The sequence below is a fragment of the Mus musculus genome, chromosome X (genome assembly GCF_000001635.26).
Source record: "Mus musculus strain C57BL/6J chromosome X, GRCm38.p6 C57BL/6J".
In the NCBI taxonomy this organism is placed as follows: domain Eukaryota; kingdom Metazoa; phylum Chordata; class Mammalia; order Rodentia; family Muridae; genus Mus; species Mus musculus.
The window spans coordinates 27,921,512-27,947,731 of record NC_000086.7 but is presented as its reverse complement, the minus strand read 5'-3'; the positions used below and the strand labels follow the sequence as shown (position 1 = coordinate 27,947,731).

Below are 26,220 nucleotides of genomic sequence, written 5' to 3'. Positions count from 1 at the left end.
TAGGACAAAAGGAGTTATAGAGAAATATGCAAATTAAAAAATATCAGTGGGTTTTGTGTGTGTGTGTGTGTGTGTGTGTGTGTGTGTGTGTGTGTGTTAGGTCAACATTAATTTAAACACACCAGATGCATGCCTGGTACCTGAAGAAACCATAGGAATGCAAATAAGTGCACAAAACAGTGGTTGGAAAAATGACTCATCTGTTAAAATCACCTGTTCTATGCAGATGACCAGGCACAAAACACCCACATCGTGGCTCACAATTTATGCACAGCTAAAGTTTCAGAGAATCAGTGCACACTTCCAGCCTCTGTAGGCAACAGAGGCATAAGTGAGAGAGAGGGCCAGAAGGGTCTAGCATGTTCTTGTAATCAAGGTCAGTACTAGGAAGGTGGAGACAGGAGGGTACCAGGGGATATAGGGGATCTGGATGCTCCCTTCTGATCTCTTAGGACAGAATAAACTCTTGTGGTGTGCTTATGTACATTCAGAAAGAGTCCACACACATTCATTGTTACGCATATGAATAAATACAAACCAAAATGGCATGCAAGAGCCTCTACTGTTGAAATAAAGTAGTGCCATTTGCAGTGTTTCATATGTTTCACATTTGTTCAAGTTTTTCAAGTATGTAAGGGCTTAAAACCTAGAAATTGTCTTAAAGCCAGTAGTAGCTCATTCCCACCTTCTGAAAACTCCCTTTGAAGCGATGGTGCCTGGTACTCCATGTACGCATGAGCAGGATATATTCAGCCAATCAGCACAGACCTGATTTCTCCAGCTTGCATCACAAAGGGTCCTCAGAATCCTCAGTCCAGGAATCTCTGCTGACAACGGTTTTTTACCATTGAGGAGTTGAGCACGGAAGGGTGCAGTTGTGAAGGTGTTCACCTCTGAGATAACCTTTAAGTGATAATCGGCTCTGCTCAGGGTTGTTGGACAGTTAATCGAGGTATGACAGGGTGGGGCATATCAGGCCCAGGTGGCCACTAGGTGAGGGAATGCCTCATGATCGCCATTTCCTATGGCTTCTGATTGTTAACTGAAGGTGGAGGACCATATTCATGGCAGAGGATTGAACAGGTCAGGGCCTTAGAAGATTGTGAACCCTTGGAGGACACAATCATGGGGCCTTGGGATAGGATCAGAGAGCTGGCTGCAGGATTGTGGGTCGGGGGAGCATGGGGCTGTGAGTGAGGAGCCTTGGCGCTTGTCCTGTGTGCTGTAAGGAGCCTTAGGGTCCAACTTGGCGCTTGCCCTGTGTGCTGTCCCGGATCCAATTAAAACACACTGAGGATTCCTCCCTCTTCATTGTCTTCTCTACGGTGTGTTCCTTTGGTATAGACTGTATGGACATTGCAGAGAGGGGAGTGGCGTAGGAAGAATGAATGAAAAGAAGAAGAGGAGACATTACAAGAGATTAATAAGTAATCTGGGAAGGATTCTGAACAGGGATCCTCCTGTCTAATCGCCCATGTATTGGGATTAAAGACTTGGACCACCAAGTTCAGCTTTTTCTCTCAGTTTTAGTTCTGTAGGATGGGATCTTCCTTTGTAGCTCAGACTGGTCTGGCTTGGGCTGGCCTTTAACTTACAATCTTCAGATGTTTGAAATCCTCGGCTTCCCCCAATCCCAAATTTCTCCAATATAAGGATTTTCTGTGTGGGTAGTGGTGGTGAGTGTTTGTTGTAGACTGAGCATTGGGTCTTCTTGACATGAATATATAGTTACCATGTTCATCATCTTTCTGGATAGTACTATGAATTTACTTTAAAACTGAGATATACTGAAAATCAGAATTGCTGATGTTTTGTTTAAAAAGAATCTTTGGGAGATAGTACCAAAATTCAGATGCCTCAAAGTTTAAATGCAAACACATTTTGCTCATCATTTTTGGTGAGAAAGGGAGGACTCACGTATTAAAGGCTGGCCTGTTTTTGCCTTTTTTAAACTGAGAAATGACAGATTGTTAACTTGGGTTCTAAAGAAGGATTTAAAATAAGTAAGTTAAAGAAGATTTTAAAACAAAGTTGGGAGGGAGAGGGACATGATAACTGGGATACATGAAGGAAATTTTAAGGGGAAGCATATATATATATATATATATATATATATATATATGTGTGTGTGTGTGTGTGTGTGTGTGTGTGTGTATACATATACACATACACACACACATACACATGTACACGTGTGACCATATTGAATATGTATGCAAAACTCTCTGATAAAAACAAATTATTAAAAATATAAGTGTTAAAAAACAAAAGAAACAATCTTTCAATGAGCTAAGATAATTATATAATTATTTGACTTTTTGACATTTTTAACTATTTAAATGATACCTTTGGATTTAGATAACTACATTTTTTTCTTTTTTCCTTTTTATTTTTATTTTTTAACTAAGAAGACAACTGAGCGCTTAAGAGAAAAATGTCTATTAAGAAACTGTGGGTGATACCAAAGGATGGTTACTTATTACTTCTTGACTATGATTCAGATGAAGAAGAAGAGCAGGCTCATTCTGAAGGTATCCAGTCTTCAGTATTGATTGTGTCCTGAAGTTCATTAGACCTTTCCCAACTCACCTGCAATGGAAGAAGTCTTTTCTAAGTTTTCATATACTTCATTTCTAATTTTACCTATATCTATATATTCCTATACCTGAGTTTTAGCAGTGCATATACCTACTCTTGGCACTGTAGACATAATATGTTGAGAAACGATAACTTGCTATGATTTTACCCCAGAAAAAGACATGAACGTTGTTCCTATATGTTAGCAAAACATGAATTTATTTCATAATACCTGCAAATAAATTATTTCATTCCTTTTTTCTATTGTATATTTTCTTTATTTACATTTCAAATATTATCCCCTTTTCTATTTCCCCTCTGCAAATCCCCTCTCCTCTTACCTCTCCCCCTGCCCCCAACACACCCACCCCCAATTCCTGGCCCAGGCATTCCTTAATACTGGGGCATAGGACCTTTTCAGTACCAAGGGTCTCTCCTCCCGTTGATGACATACTAGGCCATCCTCTCCTACATATGCAGCTGGAGCCATAAGTCCCACCATCTGTTTTATTTGATTGGTGCTTTAGTCCCAGGGAACTCTGGGGGTACTGGTTAGTTCATATTGTTCATCCTCCTATGGAGCAGCAAACCCCTTATGATCCTTGGGAACTTTCTCTAGCTCCATCATTGGGGACCCTGTGCTCAGTACAATGGATGTCTGTGAGCATTCACTTCTGTATTCGTCAGGCACTGACAGATCCTCTCAGGAGACAGCTATATCAGTCTCTTGTCCCCAAGCTCTCGTTGGCATCTGCCATAGTGTCTGGGTTTGTTGATTATTTATTGGATTGATCCCTGAGTGAGGCAGTCTCTGGATTCATTCAGTCTCAGCTGCAAACTTTGTCTCTATAACTCCTTCCATGGACATTTTGTTTCCCATTCTAAGAAGGAATGGCGTATCCACACTTTGGTCTTCCTTCTTCTTGAGTTTCATGGGTTTTGCAGATTGTATCTTGGTTATTCTGAGCTTCTGGGATAATATCCACTTATCAGTGAATGCATATCATGTGTGTTCTTTTGTGATTGGGTTATCTCCCTTAGGAAGATATCATCCAGATCCATCCATTTGTCTAAGAATTTCATGAATTCATTGTTTTTAATAGCTGTGTAGTATTTCATTATGTAAATGTACCACATTTTCTGTATCCATTCCACTGAAGAGGGACATCTGGGTTGTTTTCAGCTTCTTGCTATTATAAATAAGGATGCTATGAACATAGTGAAGCATGTCATTATTACAAGTTGGAATATCTTCTGAGAATATGCCCAGGGAGGAGTATTGCTGGATCTTCCAGTAGAACTATGTCCAATTTTCTGAGGAAACACCAGACTGACTTCCAGAGTGGTTTTACCAGCTTGCAATCTCACCAGCAATGGAGGAGTGTTCCTATTTCACCACATTCTCGCCAGCATCTGCTGTCATCTGAGTTTTAGATCTGAGCCATTCTGACTGGTATGAGGTGGAATCTCAGGTTTATTTTGACATGCACTTCCCTGATAATTAAGGATGATGAACATTTTTAGGTGCTTCTCAGCCATTCGGTTTTCCTTAGTTGAGAATTCTTTGTTTATCTCTGTCCCCATTTTTTAATGGGGTTATTTGATTTTCTGGAGTCCAGATTCTTGAGCTCTTTATATATATTGGATATTAGTCCCCATCTGATTTAGGATTGGTAAAGATTTTTTTCCCATCTATTGGTTGCTGTTTTGTCCTATTGACAGTGTCCTTTGACTTATAGAAGCTTTGCAATTTTATAAGGTCACATTTGTCTATTCTTAATCTTACAGCACAAGCCATTGCTGTTCTGTTCAGGAATTTTTCCCCGGTGCCCATGTCTTCGAAGCTCTTCCCCACTTCCTCCTCTATAAGTTTCAGTGTCTCTGGTTTTATGTGGAGTTCCTTGATCTACCTAGACTTGAGCATTGTACAATGAGATGAAAATAGATCAATTTGCATTCTTCTACATGCTAACTGCCAATTGAGCCAGCACCATTTGTTGAAAATGTTGTCTTTTTTTCCACTGGATGGTTTTTGCTCCTTTGTCAATGATCAAGTGACAATAGGTGTGTGGGTTCATTTCTGTGTCTTCAGTTCTATTCCATTTATCTACCTGTCTATCAGTATACCTGTACCATGCAGTTTTTATCACAATTGCTCTATAGTACAGCTTGAGATCAGGCATGGTGATTCCAGGAGAGATTCTTTTATTGTTGAGAATAGTTTTTGTATCCTAGGTTTTGTTCTTATTCCAGATGAATTTGCAAATAGCCCTTTCTAACTCAGTTAAGAATTGTGTTGGAATTTTCGTGGGGATTGCATTAAATCTTTATATTGCTTTCGGCAAGATAGCCATTTTTACTACATTAATCCTGCCAATCAATGAGCATGGGAAATCTTTCCAACTTCTGAGATTTTCTTTGATTTTTCTTCAGAGACTTGACATTTTTATCATACAGATCCTTCTTTCACTTACTCAGTTAGAGTCACACCAACGTATTTTATATTATTTGTGACTATTGTGAAGGGTGTTGTTTCCCTAATTTCTATTTCATCCTGTTTATTCTTTTTGTAGAGAAAGGCCACCGATATGTTTGAGTTAATTTTGTATTCAGCTACTGCACTGAAGCTGTGTATCAGATTTAGGATTTCTCTGGTGTAATTTTTGGGGTCACTTATATATACTATCATATCTTCTGGAAATAGTGAGATTTTGCCTTCTACCTTTCCAATTTGTATTCATTTGTTCTCTTTTTGTTGTCTAATTGCTCTGACTAGGACTTCAAGTACTATGTTGAATAGGTAGGGAGAAAGTGGGCAGCCTTGTTTAGTCCCTGATTTTAGCGGGATTGCCTCCAGTTTCTCACCATTTAGTTTGATGTTGGCTACTGGTTTGCTGTCTACTGCTTTTATTATGTTTAGGTATAGGCTTTGAATTCCTGATCTATCCTGGACTTTTACTATGAATGGGTGCTGTATTTTGTCAAATGTTTTCTCAGCATCTAATGAAATGATCATGTGATTTTTGTCTTTGAGTTTGTTTCTATAGTGGATTAAGTTGATGGATTTCTGTATATTAAACCATCCCTCATCACAGGGATCAAGTGTACTTGATCATGATGGATGATCATTTTTATGTATTCTTGGATTCAGTTTGCAAGGCTTTTATTGAATATTTTTGCATCAATTTTCATAAGGGAAATTGGTCTGAAGTTTCCTTTCTTCATTGGATCTTTGTATGGTTTGAGTATAATTTTAATTCTGGCTTCATAGAACAAATTGAATAATGTTCCTTCTCTTTAGATTTTGCATAATGGTTTGAAGAGTATTGGTATTAGGTCTTCATGAAGATCTGATAGAATTCTTTACTAAACCCATCAGATCCTGGGCTTTTTTGTTTGGGAGACTATTAATGACTGCTTCTATTTCTTTAGGTGTTATGGGAGTATTTCTAGGGTTTATCTGATCCTGAATTATATTTGGTACCTGATATCTGTCTAGAAATGTGTCCATTTCATCCAGATTTTCCAGTTTGGTTGAGTATAGGTTTTTGTAGTAGGATCTGATGATTTTTTGGATATCCTAAGTTTCTGTTGTTATGTCTCCCTTTTCATTTCTGGTTTTGTTAATTAGGATGATGTCTCGGTTTCCTTTAGTGAGTCTGGCTAAGGGTTTACCTATCATGTTGATTTTCTCAAACAACCAGCTCCTGGTTTGGTTGATTCTTTGTATAGTTCCTTTGTTTCCAATTGGTTGATTTCATTCCTGAGTTTGATTGTTTCCTGCCTTCTATTCCTCTTGTGAGAATTTGCTTCCTTTTGTTCTAGAGCTTTTAGTTGTGCTGTCAAGCTGCTCCTGCATCCTCTATCCTGTTTCTTTTTAGAGGCATTCAGAGCTGTGAATTTTAGTCTTATTACTGTTTCCATTGTGTACCATATGTCTGGTTATGTTGTAGCTTCATTTTCATTAAACTCTAAAAAGTCTTTAATTTCCTTCTTTATTCCTTCCTTGACCAAGTTATCATTGAGTAGGTTGTTGTTCACCTTCCACATATATGTGGATTTTCTATTATTTATATTATTATGGAAGATCAGCATTAGTCTGTGGTGATCTGATAGGATGCATGGGATTATTTCAATATTTTTATATCTGTTGAGGCATGTTTTGTGACTGATTATATGGTCAGTTTTGGAGAAGGCCTCATGAGGTACTGAGAAGAAGGGATATCCTTTCGATTTAGGATACAGTGTTCTATAGATATCAACTAAATCCATTTGTTTCATAACTCCTGTTGGTTTCACTGTGTCTGTTTTTAGTTTTTGTTTCCAGGATGTGTCCATTAATGAGAGACGGGTTTGGAAGTCTTCCACTATTATAGTGTGCAGTGCAATGTGTATTTTGAGGTTTACTAAAGTTTCTTTTATGAATGTGGCTGCCCTTGCATTTGGAGCATAGATGTTCAGAATTGGGAGTTCCTCTTGGTAAATTTAATTTTGATGAATATGAAGTGTTCCTCCTTGTCTTTTTTGATAACTTTGGGTTGAAAGTCAATTTTATTTGATATTAGAATGCCTACTCCAGCCTGTTTCTTGTGACCATCTGCTTGGAAAATTGTTTTCTAGACTTTTACTCTGAGGTAATATCTGTCTTTGTCTGTGAGGTTTGTTTCTTATATGAAACAAAATGCTGGGTCATGCTTACACATTAAGTCTTTTAGTCTATGTCTTTTTATTGTGGATTTGAGTCCACTGATATTAAGAGATATTAAGAAAAAGTCGTTGTTGGTTCCTGTTATATTTGTTTTTAGAAATGGAATTTTGTTCATGTGGCCATCTTCTTTTAGTTTTGCTGCAAGATTACTTTCTTGCTTTTTCTAGAATGTAATTTCCCTCCTTGTTTTGGTGTTTTCCCTTCATTATCCTTTGAAGGGCATGATTTGTTGGAAGATATTGTGTAATTTTGGTTTTGTCATAGAATACCTTGGTTTCACCATCTATGGTAAAAGAGTTTTACTGTTTATAGTAGCCTTGGCTGGCATTTGTGCTCTCTTAGGGTCTGTATGTCAACTGTCCTGGATCATCTGGCTTTCATAGTCTCTGGGGAGAAGTTAGGTGAAATTCTGATAGGTCTGCCTTTATATGTTACTTGAACTGTTTTCCCTTACTGCTTTTAATATTCTCTTTTTTGTGTGCATTTGGTGTTTTGATTATTATGTGATGGCAGGAATGTCTTTTGTGGTCTAAAGTATTTGGGGATCTGTAGGCTTCTTTTATGTTCATGGGCATCTCTTTCTTTAGGTTAGGGAAGTTTTCTTCTATAATTTTGTTGAAGATATTCACTGGCCCTTTAAGTCTGAAATCTTACTTCTCATCTATACCTATTATCCTTAAGTTTTGTTTTCTCCTTGTATACTCAATAACCTTGATGTAATTATTTCATTTATAAAACTGTTTGAAAAACTCACGTGGGCAGTTTTTCCAGAGAAATGCAAATTGAAAATACTTTATTAACTATTACTTATATAGCATACTTTCAAATGTTTCCATTTTCTATTGTCAATATAGTAAAGAGGCCAGCATTTGGCAAACATGAGAATATGCCGCCTCACGTAGAAGCAGATGAAGATATAAGGTAATATTTTCAATTTTTCCCAGTTCAATAGAGTACTTCAAAAGTAGTGTTTGTGATCCCTTCACTGGAGGAGTAGATTCAGGAAAATCAACAATTCATGGTCAGATGCAGCTATATATTGAGTTCAAGCCCAGCTTGGGGTCCTTAAGTCCTTGTCATCACAAACACATAGCAACTAGGACAATATACCCACCTGCATGGGATCTTCCCAGATATACACACAAACAAAAGGAGAAACATAATAAAAATAAGAGGGGGACCATCTGGGAAGAAGAAGGGTCTCAGCAAGTGTGGGAGAGTTATGAATAAACTACTGTGTGTTGTAAATGTATGAATTGTTAAAAGTAAATAATTCAGGTTCACTTTGGTTGTCTGCCATGTATTTTATATGCAAATGACATTTGTTCCAAACCAAACATTATATATTTATTCTAAATAATTAAAAGAAGTTCCTGTGTAAAGTTTTTTGTGTGCTAGGCAAATGCTCTACCAGTCCACTATATTTCTAGCTTTAAAATTTTATTGTCCTTTCTTCACAGAGATGAACAAGACAGTATGTTGGATAAATCTGGAGGTAGGTGTTTTTGGAGATATTTGCCTGTTGTTTGAAGAGGACATAAGATGGCATCAGATCTCTATAAACCCTACAGCATAAGAGGATAATTTTAGGTTTCACAGTAATTGTAGTTTTCTTTAAAACACATACAGATGACTACTCACCCAACATTCAGAAACAAAGATTAGCTGAAGGTGTACCTCAGTGGTACAGCACCATGTAATAGCTATGAGTTTCATCTTCAGTGGTGAAAAAACAAAACAAAACCCAACCAACACACGAAATTAACAAAACACCCACCAAACAAACAAAACACAGCAATAAGCCTAGCAAATGAAATGTTAGTTTTCCCAGTTTGCCCAATTAACTGTAAAGTGAGCAAGAAATGCAATTGGCTATTATAAGGAAACAAACAAAACCAGCATTAAGCATTTTAGGAACCTAAATTCAGGCATGATTAGAGAAATACACCCCCCCCCATATAAAAAGACAGTGGCTACAGCAACATAACAAACCTTGCAGAGTGGCTAGAATTATGGCTCACTTGGTAAAGTGCTTTCCTTGAAAATATATGGACTTAAGGTGGGGACCTAGAATCCACTTTAAAAATGCAGGCTGCAGTCCAGTGCTGAGTAGGTAGAGATAGCTAGCTGGCTAGCCAGGCTAGTGACGTTGGTGAGCTGCAGATTCAGAGACACCCTGTCTCTGAAGATTTAAGTTGGATCAGGCAGTGGTGGCGCATGCCTTTAATCCCAGCGTTTGGGAGGCAGAAGCAGGGGATTTCTATGTTTGAGGCAACCCTGGTCTACAGGTTGAGTTCTAGGTCAACCAGGGCTATACGGAGAAACCCTGTCTGGAAAAACAAACAAACAAAAAATGTAAGTTGGAATATGATTGAGAATAAAGCCTTCTTCTGCACACATATACTGAAATGTATACACATCATTTTTGCTGAATCTCTTTTTATGATTTACAGAATCCTTTAAAATTATGTTTTTTTTTTCTTTTTCTGGAAATAGACAATATTAGGAAAGTGTCATATTTCTATAATCTCCACTGTATATTAAAAATAAACATCTATCGAGAGAAATGATCCAGCATACCTTAAAACACACACAGGACAGGGATGGAAAGATAGCTTTCAAATTAAGACCACTTGTTGCTCGAAAAACAAGGTTTAGTTCCTAGGACCCATATAATGGCTCACAACCATTTGTAATTCGAGATCCAGGGGAATTGGCATCCTATTCTAGTTTCTATGAGCACCAGACATGCATGTTGAACAAATACAAACATGCAAAAGCACGTTAGTTAAATAAATAAAACAAATCCGAAATACACATAACAGCCCCTTCAACTGAAACAAAGTAGGAGAGTCTTCTTTAGGGTTCATTTTATTTTAAGTTTCAAGTTAGTATTGCAAACTTGGAAAATGGAAAACTTCTGGGTAGTAGTGGCAGCTAAAATACTATCTCTTATTTGCTGCTTGGATGACAGATGACTGATAGAGCCTCTCTCACTTTAGTAAGCATGTGCAAACACGGCCAATCAGCAAGGGGCTTGGCTGAGATTGTTTTCCAGCTGCCCAATCCCTGTTACCCAGTATGCTTTGTGGTGGCCACGAAGCTGAGTTCTTGAGGAAGGGAAGTTTCTTGAGGAAGCATGGTAGGGGGAAGTCTCTGTGGAGGTAGTCAGTGACCTGTTAAAAGATGGTTAATAATGGTTCAGGTGGGGGTCCGGGTGGGGTGAAGGTGGCGGGGCGGAGGTGTTACTTCCAGAGTAAGGAGAGGAGGTGACCCTCCCTGGACTCCGGATAGCACTGCTGCTGGGTTCACAATCGACTTTACCCACTTAGACCTCTGCGGTGAAAAACGGAGAACTTCACTAAGGGCAGGAGTTTGAAAAGCCTAGCATCTAGCAGAAAGCAGGAAGGCCATGGAATTGGAGACCCTGAAAGTCTTCCTTGGGCCTGGGGATGTGAAGTGTGAGTAAACTGGAGGTCAGTTAGTGGCAGAAACAGACTAGAACCTTTTCTGTGCTGCTGCTACCCGACAGAAATTCATTAAAAACAAACTGAAGACGAGTCTTCATTTTCTTCTACCTGGTGTTGAAAGGCCAGATTGCCGAAATTTGTATATATAGGATCCAAACGGCCTCAAAATCCCGAGGCTCCTCTCAGCCTCTGAAGTGCTGGAACTTCAGACATACTTCAGGCCAGGCTGTGTTTATTTATGTGTTGTTTTGGTTTAGGGAAGTAAGCTCTAACTCTGTATCTCAGGAGTGTCTGAAACCTCATGTGCAGCTTGAACTGGCCTCGAAACTGAAGTCCTCAGCCTTACAAATGTACTGGGACCTGAGGAAACATACTTGTTTTATTTTTTACTTTTAAAATTTGTGGGGGTTTTTCATAGTTGAAGATTGAACCCAGAGCTTCTTGCTGTAGCAGTGAAATATATGTCCAGCCAGACAGAACTTTATAATTTAGATTTGTATTTCGATGAAAAAGATTGAGGAGCTTGGTTGTGATAATAGCAACTATGATTTTATTTGGAGATTGAGATGCAGACACATTTGCTCTAACTTATCAAAAACCTTGCAGGAATGGGACCAACATGCAGATCCTCCTATGTTTAGATATAAACCCACATGAAGTCACAGTTAAAGCCATCATAGTGTGTGTGTGTGTGTGTGTGTGTGTGTGTCTGTGTGTGTGTGTGTGTAAGAGAGAAAGAGAGAGAGAGAGAGAGAGAGAGAGAGAGAGAGAGTTTTAAACTAAAAAATAACACACCTCTATTCTTTTATAGTAAGGAAGACCAAGATACTTTATTCAACTTAAATAATTCTTTTTAAAAATGTGTACATATTAAAGTTAAGGTTATTAATGGCTATCTTTGAAGCCAACTATTGTGTTCCATGTTTAAATACTAAAGTCTTTAGTATTAAATCAGAGGGTAATAGAAATATGGTTTTATCTTTAAACTCTTCATGCAATTATGAAGTGCTGTTTTTGTAAAAATCATTCCTTAATGTTATTTTATATTTCAATTTTATTAGTTTAAGTGATTTTTTATTCAAAAGGCTTGAGAAAATTTCTTTTTTTATTTTAAATCAGAAAACGTAAGTTTCTCAGAGGAATGGCAGCGTTTTGCACGTTCTGTAGAGACACCAATGGAAAACTGGAATTTGTTAAGTGGTGAACAGCAAGTTAGGAATGCTTCAGAATTGGACCTTATGGAAGGTACCAGATATTTAATGATGGGCATTGATGTTACACTTCCTTTTTTTCTCAGTTGTTCTTAGGCTTGTAAAGGAGATCAAAAATCTCATATTGTATCTCTTGTCTTTAATCACAACATATAAATAAATAGCTTAAAACATATTTTTAGATGACAATTAGACATTACTTGATTTTGTTTAACTTCTAGGCAAATAATAGATCTGCTTTAAAACCTAATGTTGGCACTATGCCTGAATGATCACAAAGTATTTCATTAAAATTTGCAAAATAACATAATTGTTTTAATATCTTGTTTTATTACGAACCCAGTACAGAATCCAGTAACTCATGATGATGGGAATGCAAATCCTGAAGAAGTAGTTGGAGATACACGGTAATATGTTCAAACGTACTATTTCCTTCTTAGTGTAAGTACTTCCAGAAAAGTTTAATTGATTGTATAGCAAGTAATGTATATTAATAATTGAAATATGATATATACTATAAACAATATTTCTATAAGATTAATCCTTAATTTGAATGGTTTTCTTGGAGGCTGTAATGTTGTGGGTCAAACTCTCATCGTCCTGCTTGTAGGACAAAAGCTGAGCAATCAAACAGTATCCCCAGCATCCTTACTTTGTAAAGCTTTAATTACTTCACAGATCTCCAGTACAAAATATACTGGGAAATTTTGAAGGTACATTTTTGGATATATAATTTGTTTAAAACTATATAGTATTAACATAATTTATATATTAGATAATATTGATTAATATACTATATGACATCTTAATGACTTATTTATATGTAGTATTTTGTGAATATTTTTATTTTAATTTAATTTATTTATTATGTGATAATATCTTTATTTACATTTCAAATAATAGCCCTTTCCTGGTTTCACCCCAGAAACTCCCTATTCCATTACCCCTCCCTGTGATACTATGAGGGTGTTCGCCCACCCACCCACTCCCACTTCCCCACCCTCGCATGTGCATACACTGGGGCATTGAACCTTCACAGGACCAAGGACCTCTCCTCCCACTGATGTCTGACAAGGCCATCTTCTGCTATATATGCACTGGAGCCATGATACCCCCTCTTTTGTTGATGGCTTAGTCCCTGGGTGCTCTGGGAGGTCTGGTTCATTCATATTGTTGTTCTTCCTATAAGGTTGCAAACCCCTTCAAATCCTTCAGTCCTTCCTCTAACTCCTCCACTGGGAACCCTATGATCAGTCTGATGGTTGGCTGTGAGCATCAGCCTCTGTTCTTGCCAAGCTCTGAAAGAGCCTCTCAGGAGAAAGTCATATTAGGCTCCTGTCAGCAAGCACTTGTTGGCATCCACAATCGTGACTGGGTTTGGTGTCTGCATATGGGATGGATACACAGTTTGGGCAGACTCTAGATGGTCATTCCTTCAGTCTCTGCTCTGTACTTTATCTCCATGTTTCCTCCCAGGAGTATTTTGTTCCCCATTCTAAGAAGGACTGAAACACGCACACTTTTGTCTTCCTTCTTCTTGAGCTTCATGTGGTCTGTGGATTACATTTTGGGTATTCTGAGCTTTTAGACTAATATCCACTTATCAGTGAGTGCATACCATGTTTGTTCTATTGGGATTGGGTTACCTCACACAGGATTATATATTTTAGATCCATCCATTTGCCTGTGAATTTCATGAAGTACTTGTATCTGTACCATTACCATACATTTTTATCATTATTTCTCTATAATACAGCTTGAGGTCGGGAATGATTCCCCCTGAAGTTCTTTTATTGTTGAGAATAGTTTTTTGATATACTGGATTTCTATTATTCCAAATGATTTTTCAAATTACTCTTTCTATTTCTATGAAGAATTGAGTTTAAATTTTGATGGAGATTGCATTGAATCTGTTGATTGCTTTTGGCAAGATGGCCATTTTTACTAAATTAATTGTGCCAATCTATGAGCATGGGAGATCTTTCCATCTTTTGAGATTTTCAATTTCTTTCTTCAGGGACTTGAAGTTCTTATCATACAGATCTTTCACTTGCTTGGTTCGAGTCACACCAAGGTATTATAATTTGTGACTATTGTGAAGGGTGTTGTATCCATAATTTCTTTTTCAGCCTGTTTATCCTTTGAGTAGAGGAAAGCTACTGATTTGCTTGAGTTAATTTTACATCCAACCACTTTGCTGAATTTGTTTATCAGGTTTAGGAGTTCTCTGTTGGAATTTTGGGGGTCACTTACATATACTATCATATCATCTGCAAATAGTGATATTTTGAATTCTTCCTTTCCAATTTTTATCCCTTTGACCTCTTTTTGTTATATAGTTGCTATGGATATAACTTCTAGTACTATAAAATTCTACTATATTATATACTACTGTGAATAGGTAGGAAGAGAGTGGTCTTGTCTTGTCTGATATTAGTGGGATTGCATCAAGTTTCTCTCCATTTAATTTGATGTTGGATACTGGTTTGCTCTATATTGCTTTTACTATGTTTAGGTATGGGCCTTGACTTGATCTTTCCAAGAATTTTATCATGAAGAGTTATTGAATTTTTGCAAATGATTTCTCAGCATCTAATGAGATAATACTGTTTTTTTTTCCTCAAGATTTTTTACATAGTGGATTACGCTGATGGATTCCCATATATTGAACCATCCCTGTATCCCTGGGATGAAGAACACTTGATCATGAAGGATGATCATATTAACATGTTCTTGGATTAGGTTTACCAGAATTTTATTGAGTATTTTTGCATCAATATTCATAAGTGAAACTGGTCTCAAGTTCCCTTTCTTCATTTGGGTCTTTGTATGTTTTGGGTATAAGTGTAATTGTGGCTTCATAGAAAATTGAATAGTGTTCCTTCTCTTTTGATTTTGCATAAAAGTTTGAAGAGTATTGGTATTAGGTCTTCCTTGAAGGTCTGATAGAATTCTGTACTAAACCCATCTGATCCTGGGCTTTTATTTTTTGTGAGGGGGTTGGGAGCCTATTAGTGACTGCTTCTATTTCTTTAGGGGTTATAGGAGTGTTTACAGGGTCTATTTGATCCTGATTTAAATTGGTACCTGATATCTGTCTAGACAGTTGTCCATTTCATCCAAATTTTCCAGTTTTGTTAAGTATAGGCTCTTATAGTAGGATCTGATGATTTTGGGGGGGGGGTTCCTAAGTTTCTGTTGTTATGTCTCTCTTTTCATTTCTGGTTTTGTTAATTTGGATACTGACTCTGTGCCCTCTCTTTAGTCTGCCTAAGGGTTTATCTATTTTGTTGATTTTCTCAAAGAACCAGCTCCTGGTTTGGTTGATTCTTTGTATAGTTCTTTTTGTTTCCACTTGTTTGATTTCAGCCCTGAGTTTGATTATTTCCTGCCTTCTACTCCTCTTGGGTGAATTTGATTCCTTTCGTTCTAGAGCTTTTAACTGTGCTGCCAGGCTGCTAGTGTATGTTCTCTCCAGTTTCTTTTTTGGAGGCACTCAGAGGTATTAGTTTTTCTCTTAGGAATGCTTTCATTGTGTCCCATAAGTTTGGATATGTTGTAGCTTCATTTTCATTAAACTCTAAAAGTCTTTAATTTCTTCCATGACCGAGTTATCGTTGATTAGACTGTTGTTCACCTACCACGTGTATATATATGGGTTTTCTATTATTTATATTTTTATTGTTATTATTATTATTATTATTATTATTTGGGGGGTTAAGACAGGGTTTTTCTGTGTATCCGTGGCTGTCCTGGAACTCACTTTGTAGACCAGGCTGGACTTGAACTCAGAAATCCACCTGCCTCAGTGTCCCGAGTGCTGGGATTAACGGCATGTGCCCCCATGCCTGGCTTATTTCTATTATTATTGAAGATAAGCCTTAGTCCGTGGTGACTTGATAGGATGCATGGGATTATTTAAATATTTTATATCTGTTGAAGCCTGTTTTGTGACCCATTATATGGTCAGTATTGGAGAAGGCATCATGAGGTGTTGAGAAGAAGGCACATTCTTTTGTTTTATGATAAAATGTTCTATGATATCTATAGATATAGATATCTGTTAAAACCATTTGTTTCATAACTTCTGTTAGTTTCACAGTGTCTCTGTTTTGTTACTGTTTCCAGGATCTGTCCGTTGCTGAGAGTGGGGTGTTGAAGTTTCCCACTATTATTATGTAGGGTACAATATATACTTTGAACTTTAGTAAAGTTTCATTTATGAATTTGGTTGCCCTTGCATTTGGAGCATGGATGTTCAGAATTGTGAGTTCATCTTTGTTGATTCACCCTTTGACAAGTATAGTGACAGTCCTTATCTTTAAAAAACAAAAACAAAAACAAAAACAAAACAATAACAAAAAAAACAATAACAAAAACCTTTTGGTTGTAAGTTGATTTTATTCCATAGTAGAATGGCTATTCCATCTTGTTTCCTGGAAATATTTGCTTGCAAAGTTTTTTCCAGACTTTTCCTCTGAGGTAGTGTCTGTCTTTGTCACTAAGGAGGGTTTCCTGTATGCAGCAAAATCCTGGGTTCTGTTTATGTATCCAGTCTATTACTCTATGTCTTTTATTGGGGAATTGAATCCATTGCTAAGAAGAAATATTAAAGACCAGTGACTGTTGGTTGTTTCCTGTTACTTTTGTTGTTTGAGGTGGAATTATGTTTATATTGCTATCTTCTTTGGGGTTTCTTGAAAGAAGATTTCTTTCTTGATTTTTGTATGGTGTAGTGTTTCCCTCCTTGTGTTGTAGTTCTCCATCTATTTTTTTGAAGGTTTGGATTCGTGGAAAGATATTGTGTGAATTTGATTTTATCATGGAATACTTTGGTTTCTCCATCTACGGTAATTGATAGTTTTGCTGGGTATAGTAGCCTGGGCTGGCATTTGTGTTCTCTCAGAGTCTATATAACATCTGTCCAGAATCTTCTGGCTTTTATAGTCTCTGGTGAGAAGTCTGGTGTATTTCTAACAGGTCTGCCTTTTTATGTTATTTGACTTTTTTCCCTTACTGCTTTTAATATTTTATCTTTAGTGCATTTGTTGTTCTGATTATTATGTGTCGGCAGGAATTTCTTTTCTGGTCCAGTTTATTTGGAGTTCTGTAGGCTTCTTGTATGTTCATGTGCATCTTTCTTTAGGTTTGGGAAGTTTTCTTCTATAATTTTGTTGAAGATATTTGCTGGCCCTTTGACTTGGGAATCTTCTCTCTCTTCTATACCTATTTTCCTTAGGTTTTGTTTTCTTATTGTGTCCTGGATTTCCTGGATGTTTAGGGTTAGGAGATTTTTGCATTTTGCATTTTCGTTCACTGTTGTGTCAATGTTTTCTATGGTATCTTCTGTACCTGAGATTCTCTATTCTATCTCTTGTATTCTGTTGGAGATGCTTGCATGTATGTCTCCTTGGTTTTCTTTCTCCAGGTTCATCTCTCTTTGTGAGTTTTTATTCTGTATTTCCATTTTTAGATCTAGATGGTATTTGTTCAATTCCTTCACCTGTTTGATTGTGTTTTCTTTAACTCTTTAAGGGATTTTTGTGTTTCCTCTTTAAGGGCTTCTAGCTGTTTTCCTGTATTTCTTTAATGGAACTATTTTTGTTCTTAAAGACCTCTATCATCATCATGAGATGTGATTTTGAATCTGAATCTTTCTTTTCCAATATGTTGAGGTATTCAAGACTTGCTCTGGTGGCCAAACTGGGTTATGATGATGCCGACTAGTCTTGGTTGCTATTGCTTATATTCTTGCACTTACCTCATGCCATCTCATTTTCTTTGGTGCTACCTTCCCTTGCTGTCTCTGTCTGGAGCCTGTCCCTCCTGTAATCCTAGTTGTGTCAGAACTCATAGGAGTCCAGCTGTCTCTGAGATCTTGGGATCCTGGGATCCTGATATTTTGGGGGTGTCTGAGCTCCTGGAAGTCATGCTGCCTCTTGGATCTTGAAATCCTGGTGTGACCAATCTCCTGAGATCCTGCTGTGTCAGAGCTCCTGGGGGTTAAACGTTTTCTTGGTGTTGCAAGATTTGGTGGGGTGCCAGAGCCCTAGGTTTTCTCTAGACACAGTTGCATACTGCAAGGAACCTGTGCCTCTGGCCGGGAGGATGATTTTGTTTCCCTGGTTCTTGTGGGGGTCCCAGATACACAGGTTGTTGGGAAAGATGTTGTGCCCTCAGCTGTGCTCTTCTGTCAGAACTCCAGTGTTCCTGGGTGTGTCTGATCTCCTGGGAGTCGAGCTTCCTCTGTGATCCTGTGATCTTGGGCATTTCAGAATACCTGGGAGTCATGCTCCCTATGGGTGTTTTAAGAGTGGGTGCAGAGCCAGTACCCCAGGTCTGATCCAGGTGCAGTTTCAGACCAGAAGGAATCCATGCCACTGGCAAGGCAGGAGTTCCTGTGTCCCTGGATCCTTAGGGACTCAGTTACTCCTGATGTTGGGGCCATTCCTGTGATCCTGGTAGTGTTAGAGCACCTGGGATTTGAGCTTACTAGGGGTATTGTGGGACTAGGTCAGCACCCAAGATCTACTCATGACACGGACTCTTGCAAATATTTTTGATTTAGCATCATGGACTTATTTTTGCCTGTGGTACAGAAGTGAAAATGGTGCTTTTTCAACAGGTGTGACATTAATTAAACTTAATTTTAATTTTTTCGTATATTTGTGTCTGTGGTGCATATATACACATGTGGAGGGCAGAGGAGGATGTTGGGTTTTGCTCTATTTCTTTCCACCTTATTCCCGTAAGACCTGCTCTTTCACTGAACATGTAGCTAGATAAGCAGCCAGCAAGTCCTAGCAATTCTCACTCTGCCTACCACAGTGCTGCTATTGTAGAAGCAACCATCCATGGTTAGTTTTCCAAATGGGTACTAGAATCAAACTTGCGAACGTCCTCCTTTCAAAGTAAATCCTATTTATTACTGAGGCATTTTCATAACTGCATTGAAGGGATTTTTAGAGGAAAAAAATGATGTAAACTTTTCTACATTCCATGTATTCAAAGCTAAGTGATATGTATACAAAATTCTGTACATGCAACAGTATTTCGTTGACCCAGTATTAATTTTATATTAAGTCAGTTTCTTTTCTAAAACTCCTCTGTGCTTTTCTTTATATGACACAATGGAAAAATGAATTCTTTAATATAACCCTTATTACTTATTTTTTTAAATTTTATTTTATGGGTATGTTTGTTTTGCTTGATTGTGTGTATGTACACAGCTTGTATGTCTTGTACCTGAGGAGGCCAGATGAAGGCATTGAATTCCCTGGAACTGGAGTTATAGGTTGTGAGCAACCTTGTGGATGCTGGGAATCCATTCTCACATCTCTGGAAGGGAACCAGTGCTCATAACTGATGAATCATCTCACCAAACCCCTCACTGATTTTTATAAAATGAATTATGTAACTGAAAGTGAAAGACAAATTTACTAACCAGTGAGGGAATGAAACTCAGATCCCAAAGAATCTATTTTAAATTATATGTAATTGAATGTTGCATGAGCTTTCTTTGAGGATAATAATTTGTCTTTGATATATAGTCTCACTATGTATGTCAGGCTGGCTGGAATTTTCCTATGTAACCTATGTTGTCCTTTACACTGGAAATCTCCTGCTAAGCTTCCTAGACTAGGATCATAGACCCAAAACGTCTTACATGGCTTAAGAAACAAAGCTCTTAATACCTATTTTTCAGACATATTTGTGTATTAGTGTTTTGCTTACAGGTATATATGTGCACCACATATGTGCCTGTTTCCCATAGATATAAGATGATTATTTCAGACACCTTGGACCTGGAGTCACATAAAGAGAAAACACATGGAAACTTATATCAAAGATTCTTTCAAAAAAAAGCAACCAGAAATTAGAATGACTTTGGCAAACAAACAAATGGGAGAGGTAGAGTTGTTAGGTTTGTAGGGTCACATTTGTATCATTTTAAAAATTATATGTGGCTGAAGTTGAAAAAAAAAACATTACTGAGCTTTTAGTAAAAATGTGCGTCTTTGATTTTGTCTAAGCAGTTAACCCTATAACTTCATGCCTTCAAGGAAACTAAATCTAAATCTTAGAAATCTGTGAAAATTTTTATTTTCTACTTTAAGTACCTGTTAATGAGATTTTAAAATTTGGTTTACATTCATTGTGGAAACACAGAAGTCTTGCACAAAATCTTAGAAATGTAATTTGTTGTTTATTATGTTTAACAATATGGAAAAAATCAATTACATATGCAGACAATTTGTATATTTTAATTGACTTATGTTTTGCACTAAGTCTTAACTGAATCAATATAGCAAAATAAATTAGACATTATATTTGATAGAAAATAATGAAAAAATACTTTGAAATACAATTAATTTTCTAAAATAAGATATATATGTATTAAAACTACTTTAATTTTTGAAAAGCTAAAACATAAAAGAAGACTTCTCTGATAATCTTTCAGGGAAAAAAAACTATAATGATTTCCCATTAGATAATATTTTACTGCTGTTTTTCTTTTTATAGTATGAAATGGTCAATTTAATTTGTTTTGAGTGTTCTTTTTCATATTGGTATGAAATGTGACTGCTTTTATTACTGTGCTTTACAGAAAGAAGATCAACAACAAATTGTGTGAGCAGAAGTTTGATATGGATATACAGAAATTCAATGAAGAACAAGAAAAATCAGTGGTTGGTATCATAACTAACTTTATAATTAACCTAGAATAACTAAGTATCAAGTAGGAATGGAGAAACTAGCCTTGTGTTGGGCACATGAAACGAAGTTAAGTTTCATTATCTATCTATCCTTGGTTCTGTTCTAGTCCTACTGAATTGTAAAGCAGAGAAGTATGATCACATACTATATCAATGAAAACCACTAGGTATTTTCTGGTAGACCAAATTATAAATTTTCAAGAGGCAGACTTTTGCTGAAAGATGAAGAGAGGATTACCAGTTTCTACAAAAGTAAGCACACTATGTCAGCCTCAGGTACAGTTGAAAGGAGAGAGAAAGCTTACTTACTGGTGTCATCTGGACTCTGTTGTTAATATTCGAAAGCCAACTCAAACTGGCAAATCAGTTCTTACAATCCTAAACTTAGTACAAATTTTGTAACAACAGTGGATAGAAACAACCTTTCTCAACAGCCCTGGCAGAATATTCCTGTGGAAGAATATCACCAAACTATTTTAGATCATCTCTCCATTACTGTACCAATGACTGTAGTCAGCACATAGTTTCCAAGTAAGATCTGAGATGATGACCATATTAACTATTTTTTATTTGATTGGTTAATAGTTTGAGAAGTATTCAATTTGAAATGAACAGGAGATCCATTCCTGCCTGGGAAGGCATTGAGGAAGCCGCCATTATGAGTCAGTTCTGGAAAGAGATAGGGACTAAAGATAAAAAGTAAATGAATACTCCAATTGAAGGCAATTTTTAAACCTTGAACCCTGGATGAAATTTCAAGGGGGAGTAATCATCCATGTATATGAGGAGTCTAAAGACAGACTCCCAGAGTACTTCAATATTTGTAATTCTGCATGAGGTAGGGGTGGGGGGGTGAGAGTGAACCAGTAAGGGAAGAGAAAAATTGGTACAAATAAAACTACCATGAGTGAAGGAAAACATTTAAGGAAGAAAAGTTCACTAACTTTGTCATATGCTGCTAATGGGCCAAATAAAATAGATTTGCAGGGCTGGAAGATGGTTTATTTGGTAATCTTTCTCACTGTAGGCATGGAGACTCGAGTTTATATTCCCTGAGTAAGCATGCACGCACACACCTCCACCACCACCACTACCACCAACACCACCAACAACAAAACAAACTAGCAAAACTAAAAACAAACCACCACAACAATAAAAGTTGGTGTGGTGGTGAGCATTTTAGAACCACCAAACTCAGATTTAGTTCAGAGATAAGAAGATTCCCAGAGCTTCCTGGCCACCAGTTGTAGCCTAATGGATGAGCTCTAGGTTCATTGAGACCCTGTCTCCCAAACAGTGGGATGCAACCAAAGAAGACACCCAATATTAATCCTTTGTCTCCATATGTATGCACGTGTACATTTTTTAAAGGGAAACTTCACAAAGTGCAGGTCATTGTACTTAATCAGGATGATTTGAGTGGAAATGTGAGGTACAAAACTGATCACAGTGAATAAAGGACAAAATAGGAATCTAGTAGCACAATGAGAAAAGGTGGAAATGGCTTGTCTTAATTTTTTTAAATGCAAATTACCATGGTTGTCTGCCAACATAAAGAATACGAAGAGAAATTTATATTACTTCTTCCATGTGTTACTTGAGATTGGAACCTAGAGACAACAAATCTACCACTAAACTTTGTCCCCAGACATCTTTTTACACTTTATTTCGAGGCAGGGTATCTTTAAGTGATCAAGACTATTCATGATCTTGTGATCATTCTAACTCAAACTTTATAAAAGTTAGTTTTATAGGCATTACACTGACAACCAGCTAAAGTCATGAATTTAAAATAACAGTTACAATTGCTGAAACTCTTGACAATAGTTGAGAAAAGTGAAGATGTTGGACTTAGTAAAGAATAAGTATAAGGCATCCTTAAGAAAGGAAGAGAAAGTAGAAGACATGGCACATACACCTTAGGTGGGGACTAGATACAGAGATGAGGTAGTGAACCACCTCCTGGGATTACTTCTGCTAGTTAGAAAAAGGAGGCCACCATATGGTAAAAGCATTAACACTAGCTAGAGTTAAGCTTACAGGGCTAGGATTTTACCAAGTTCATGTTTACATGGTGCATGCCTATAAACTTAAGTACTTGAGAGGCTAAGGCCAGTCTCTGCAGCATGGCAAACAATTTCTCATAAAAAAAAAAGTTTTATTAACCCACAATTGGTAGTATAATTGTATTTCATGTTACTTAAAAATATAAGTATATTTAGTCATAATAGTTGTTAAAATGTTAAATCACTTGGAAAACTATTCCTTTTACTTTTCATATGGAATTATTTTTGCTCACGTAAACATTTTAGTATTGGAAATACATTAAGTGGTTGGTTGTTAGCCTAGCATTCATGCTGCATGGCAGTAACAACAAAAATGAACAGAATTGTTACAGTAATGTTTTCCTTTTACATTTGTAGAACAATTATCAAAAAGAACAACAAGCATTAAAACTGTCCGAATGTAGTCAGAGTCCGACCATGGAAGCAATTGAAGACATGCATGAGAAGTCCATGGAGGTATGTTGCACATGGTCCATAAAATGTTCTTAGGAAACGAAATATGTTTTAGGAATCAAAAAGTTTAACTACTTGCTATTTTGAATTATTTCTTGCTGAAGTGACTGATATTATCTGTAAAATCCTAATGACTTTGTAGGACTTATTCAAGACATGAAATGATAAATTGGGAATTTGACCTCAGATGTACCTCATAGTTTATTAACACTATAATTATCCTGCTTAACTAAACATAGCACATCTATACATCATTTGCACAGAATCTTTCATATTTGTATCCTTTGGAGTTTCTTTAGTAAGAAGTGCTTTTCTGTTTTAGGGTTTGATGAACATGGAGACCAACAACTACGATATGCTTTTTGATGTAGATGGTGAAGAGACATTATGAAGCATACTCTGAAGTACTCTTCTCCTTTCCCATCTTCAGACTAATGAAGCATACATATTTCTCACTTGCTGGTACATTTGTAACCTAATAAAAAATTCACTAACATTTTTGTCTCCTATGAAACAGAGTTTGAAAGGCTCTTTAATCCTTGTAATTCTGATGATTCTAAGAATGAAGTTAACCCCCATGATTACAAAGTTAACTAGGAGGTATACCTTTAGAGTCAAAATAGAACTCCTTTATTTTTAAACATCTTTAATCATTTTCTTGTTTAAGTGTAAGAGCCTCTTTATATTAACTTCCAAACAAAATCTAAATGAATAAGTGAGTGGCAAATAGTCCTTTGTACCGAACTTCCACACACTAATGTAGTGAATTATTTAAAATTTATTCCTTAATCTTTTTTTAAAGTCCAGACTTTATCCCCCTCCTTGTCCACCCTCTGATTGTTCCACATCCCATACCTCCTTGCCTCATGCTCCCACACCCCCACTCCTCATCTCTAAGAGGATATCCCCACCATCCTACCCCCACCCCACCAGACCTCCCTACTCCCTGTGGCCTCAAGTCTCTTGAGAGTTAAATGCACCTTCTCTAACTGAGAACAGACCTGGCAGTCCTCTGCTGTATATGTGTTGGGGGCTTCATATCAGCTGGTGTATGCTGCCTGGTTGGCGGCTCAGTGTCTGAGAGATCCTGGGAGGTCCAGGTTATTTGAGACTGTTGGTCCTCCTCCTTCAACTCCTCTTCCTCAGCTTCTTCTAGCTTTTCCCTAATTCAACCACAGGGGTTCCCAGCTTCTGTCCATTGGTTGCATGTAAATTTCTGCATCTGACTCTTTCACCTGCTGGTTGGGTCTTTAAGAGGGCAGTCATGATAGGCCCATTTTTGTGAGCACACCATAGCATCAGTAATAGTGTCAGGCCTTGATGCCTCTTATTGAGCTGGATCCCAATTTGCGCCTGTCACTGGATCCCCTTTTCCTTAGGTTTTTCTCCATTTTTTTCCAGTAGTTCTTTCAGACAGAAACAATTCTGGGTTAGAGCTTTTGACTGTGGGATGGCAACCCCATCTTTCCACTTGATGTCCTGTCTCTCCACTGGAGGAGGACTCTACAAGTTCCCTCTCCCCACTGCAGGGCATTTCATCTAGGGTCCCTCCCTTTGAGTCCTGAGAGTCTTTCACCTCCCAGGTCTGTGGTATATTCTAGAGGGTTTTCTAACCTCCTACATATCAAAGATGCCTGTTTCCATTCTTTTTGCTGGTCCTCAGCGCTTCAGTCCTTTTCCCCAACCCCACAATACCTGATCATGTTCCTCTCCTCTTCTCCTTGTCTGCTTTCCCACCCAGGACCCCTCCACCCTCCCTGTAGTGATTTTTTTTAACCTTCTTAACATTTCTAATTATTTTTATTCATAAGGATAATTGAAATTTATTTTTGATTCATTATCTTATTAGTTCCCGAAGGTACAAGATACAAATATAGAAGGCACATTGGTTTGGTTTTATTTCATTTATTTTATTTTTGAGATAGGCACTTAGTATTTTTTGTATGTCTAGTAAGGTCTAGAATGTTTTGGTTCAGCATTCCATGTAGGTGCTATACAGGAATGTGACAACATACCTGGCTTACACTGTTCTTAAGAAAATAGTCCCAAAAAATCTCCTATAAACACTATAAAATTAACACTGTCAGTTCTGAGAGACGAAAATATTTCCTGTTCACTTACAAAATTCATTGACAGAAAGTATATTTGTTTCTTGAAACAAACTAAACTGCTAACTGTGAGGCAGGATAAAAGAACTGATTAGCCCCATCTCACTGTTCCAGGCCCAGCCCCTTCTCTCTGTTCCCATTGTTCTTGTTTCTGAGCTCTCTGTCTCTGTCTTTGTTCTCAGCTTCCCCTCTATCTGTTCTCTGCCCTACTTTTTCTGACCTAATGACTTTGCTTCTTCTGTCTGTCTGCCTCTATCCCTTCCCCAGTTCCTCACTCTTCTCCCCTCCCCCAATAAATCCATTTTATACCAGGTCTGTTGCATGGTATAATTTCTCAGGGGCACACCTTGCATGAGCCCACCAAAGGTACTCCCTTGCCATGTTATATTTCATAACACTAACACATTAAATGCAACTGACAAAATCTATAAATATTAGTTTGAGACATGGATTTTTGTATTCTCATAAAGGCATCAAAACATCATTTCATTGTGCTTGGCCTTCAGATAAATAACACCTAACCTTACCTAATGCTTAAGAATGCTTCACATATGTCTTCAAACATAAGTAATCAAGAATGCCTTCTATTTTCATGTTCAGCAAACATATAGAAGTTTGATTTTTAGATTCATTCTTTTTTTTAGTATTAGTATTTTATTTATTCATGCAGATTCAACATCTTGCAAACTTTATATGTTTCAGTATGGGGGAACAACAGGGCCAAGAAGTGAGAGTAGGTGGGTAGGGGAGTAGGGGGAGGGTCTAGGGGGTTTGGGGGATAGCATTTGAAATGTAAATGAAGAAAATACCTAATTTTAAAAAAGAAATAATTCTGATAGGCCTGAATTTATGTGTTACTTGACCTTTCTCCCTTACTGCTTTTAATATTCTATCTTTATTTAGTGCATTT

The 26,220-nt window shown here is 37.2% G+C and overlaps 1 protein-coding gene across 1 annotated transcript; it reads left to right on the top strand.

Moving 5' to 3' along the window:
• Positions 1-846: 846 nt before the first annotated feature.
• Positions 847-23,711, top strand: Gm10058 (predicted gene 10058). Its single transcript, NM_001109969.2, has 9 exons — positions 847-952; positions 2,409-2,531; positions 8,140-8,206; positions 8,746-8,780; positions 11,875-12,000; positions 12,310-12,373; positions 20,575-20,656; positions 23,107-23,205; positions 23,525-23,711. The coding sequence occupies exons 2-9, from the start codon at positions 2,435-2,437 to the stop codon at positions 23,591-23,593; spliced, it is 639 nt and encodes a 212-aa protein (NP_001103439.1). The 5' UTR covers positions 847-952; positions 2,409-2,434; the 3' UTR covers positions 23,594-23,711.
• Positions 23,712-26,220: the final 2,509 nt, after the last annotated feature.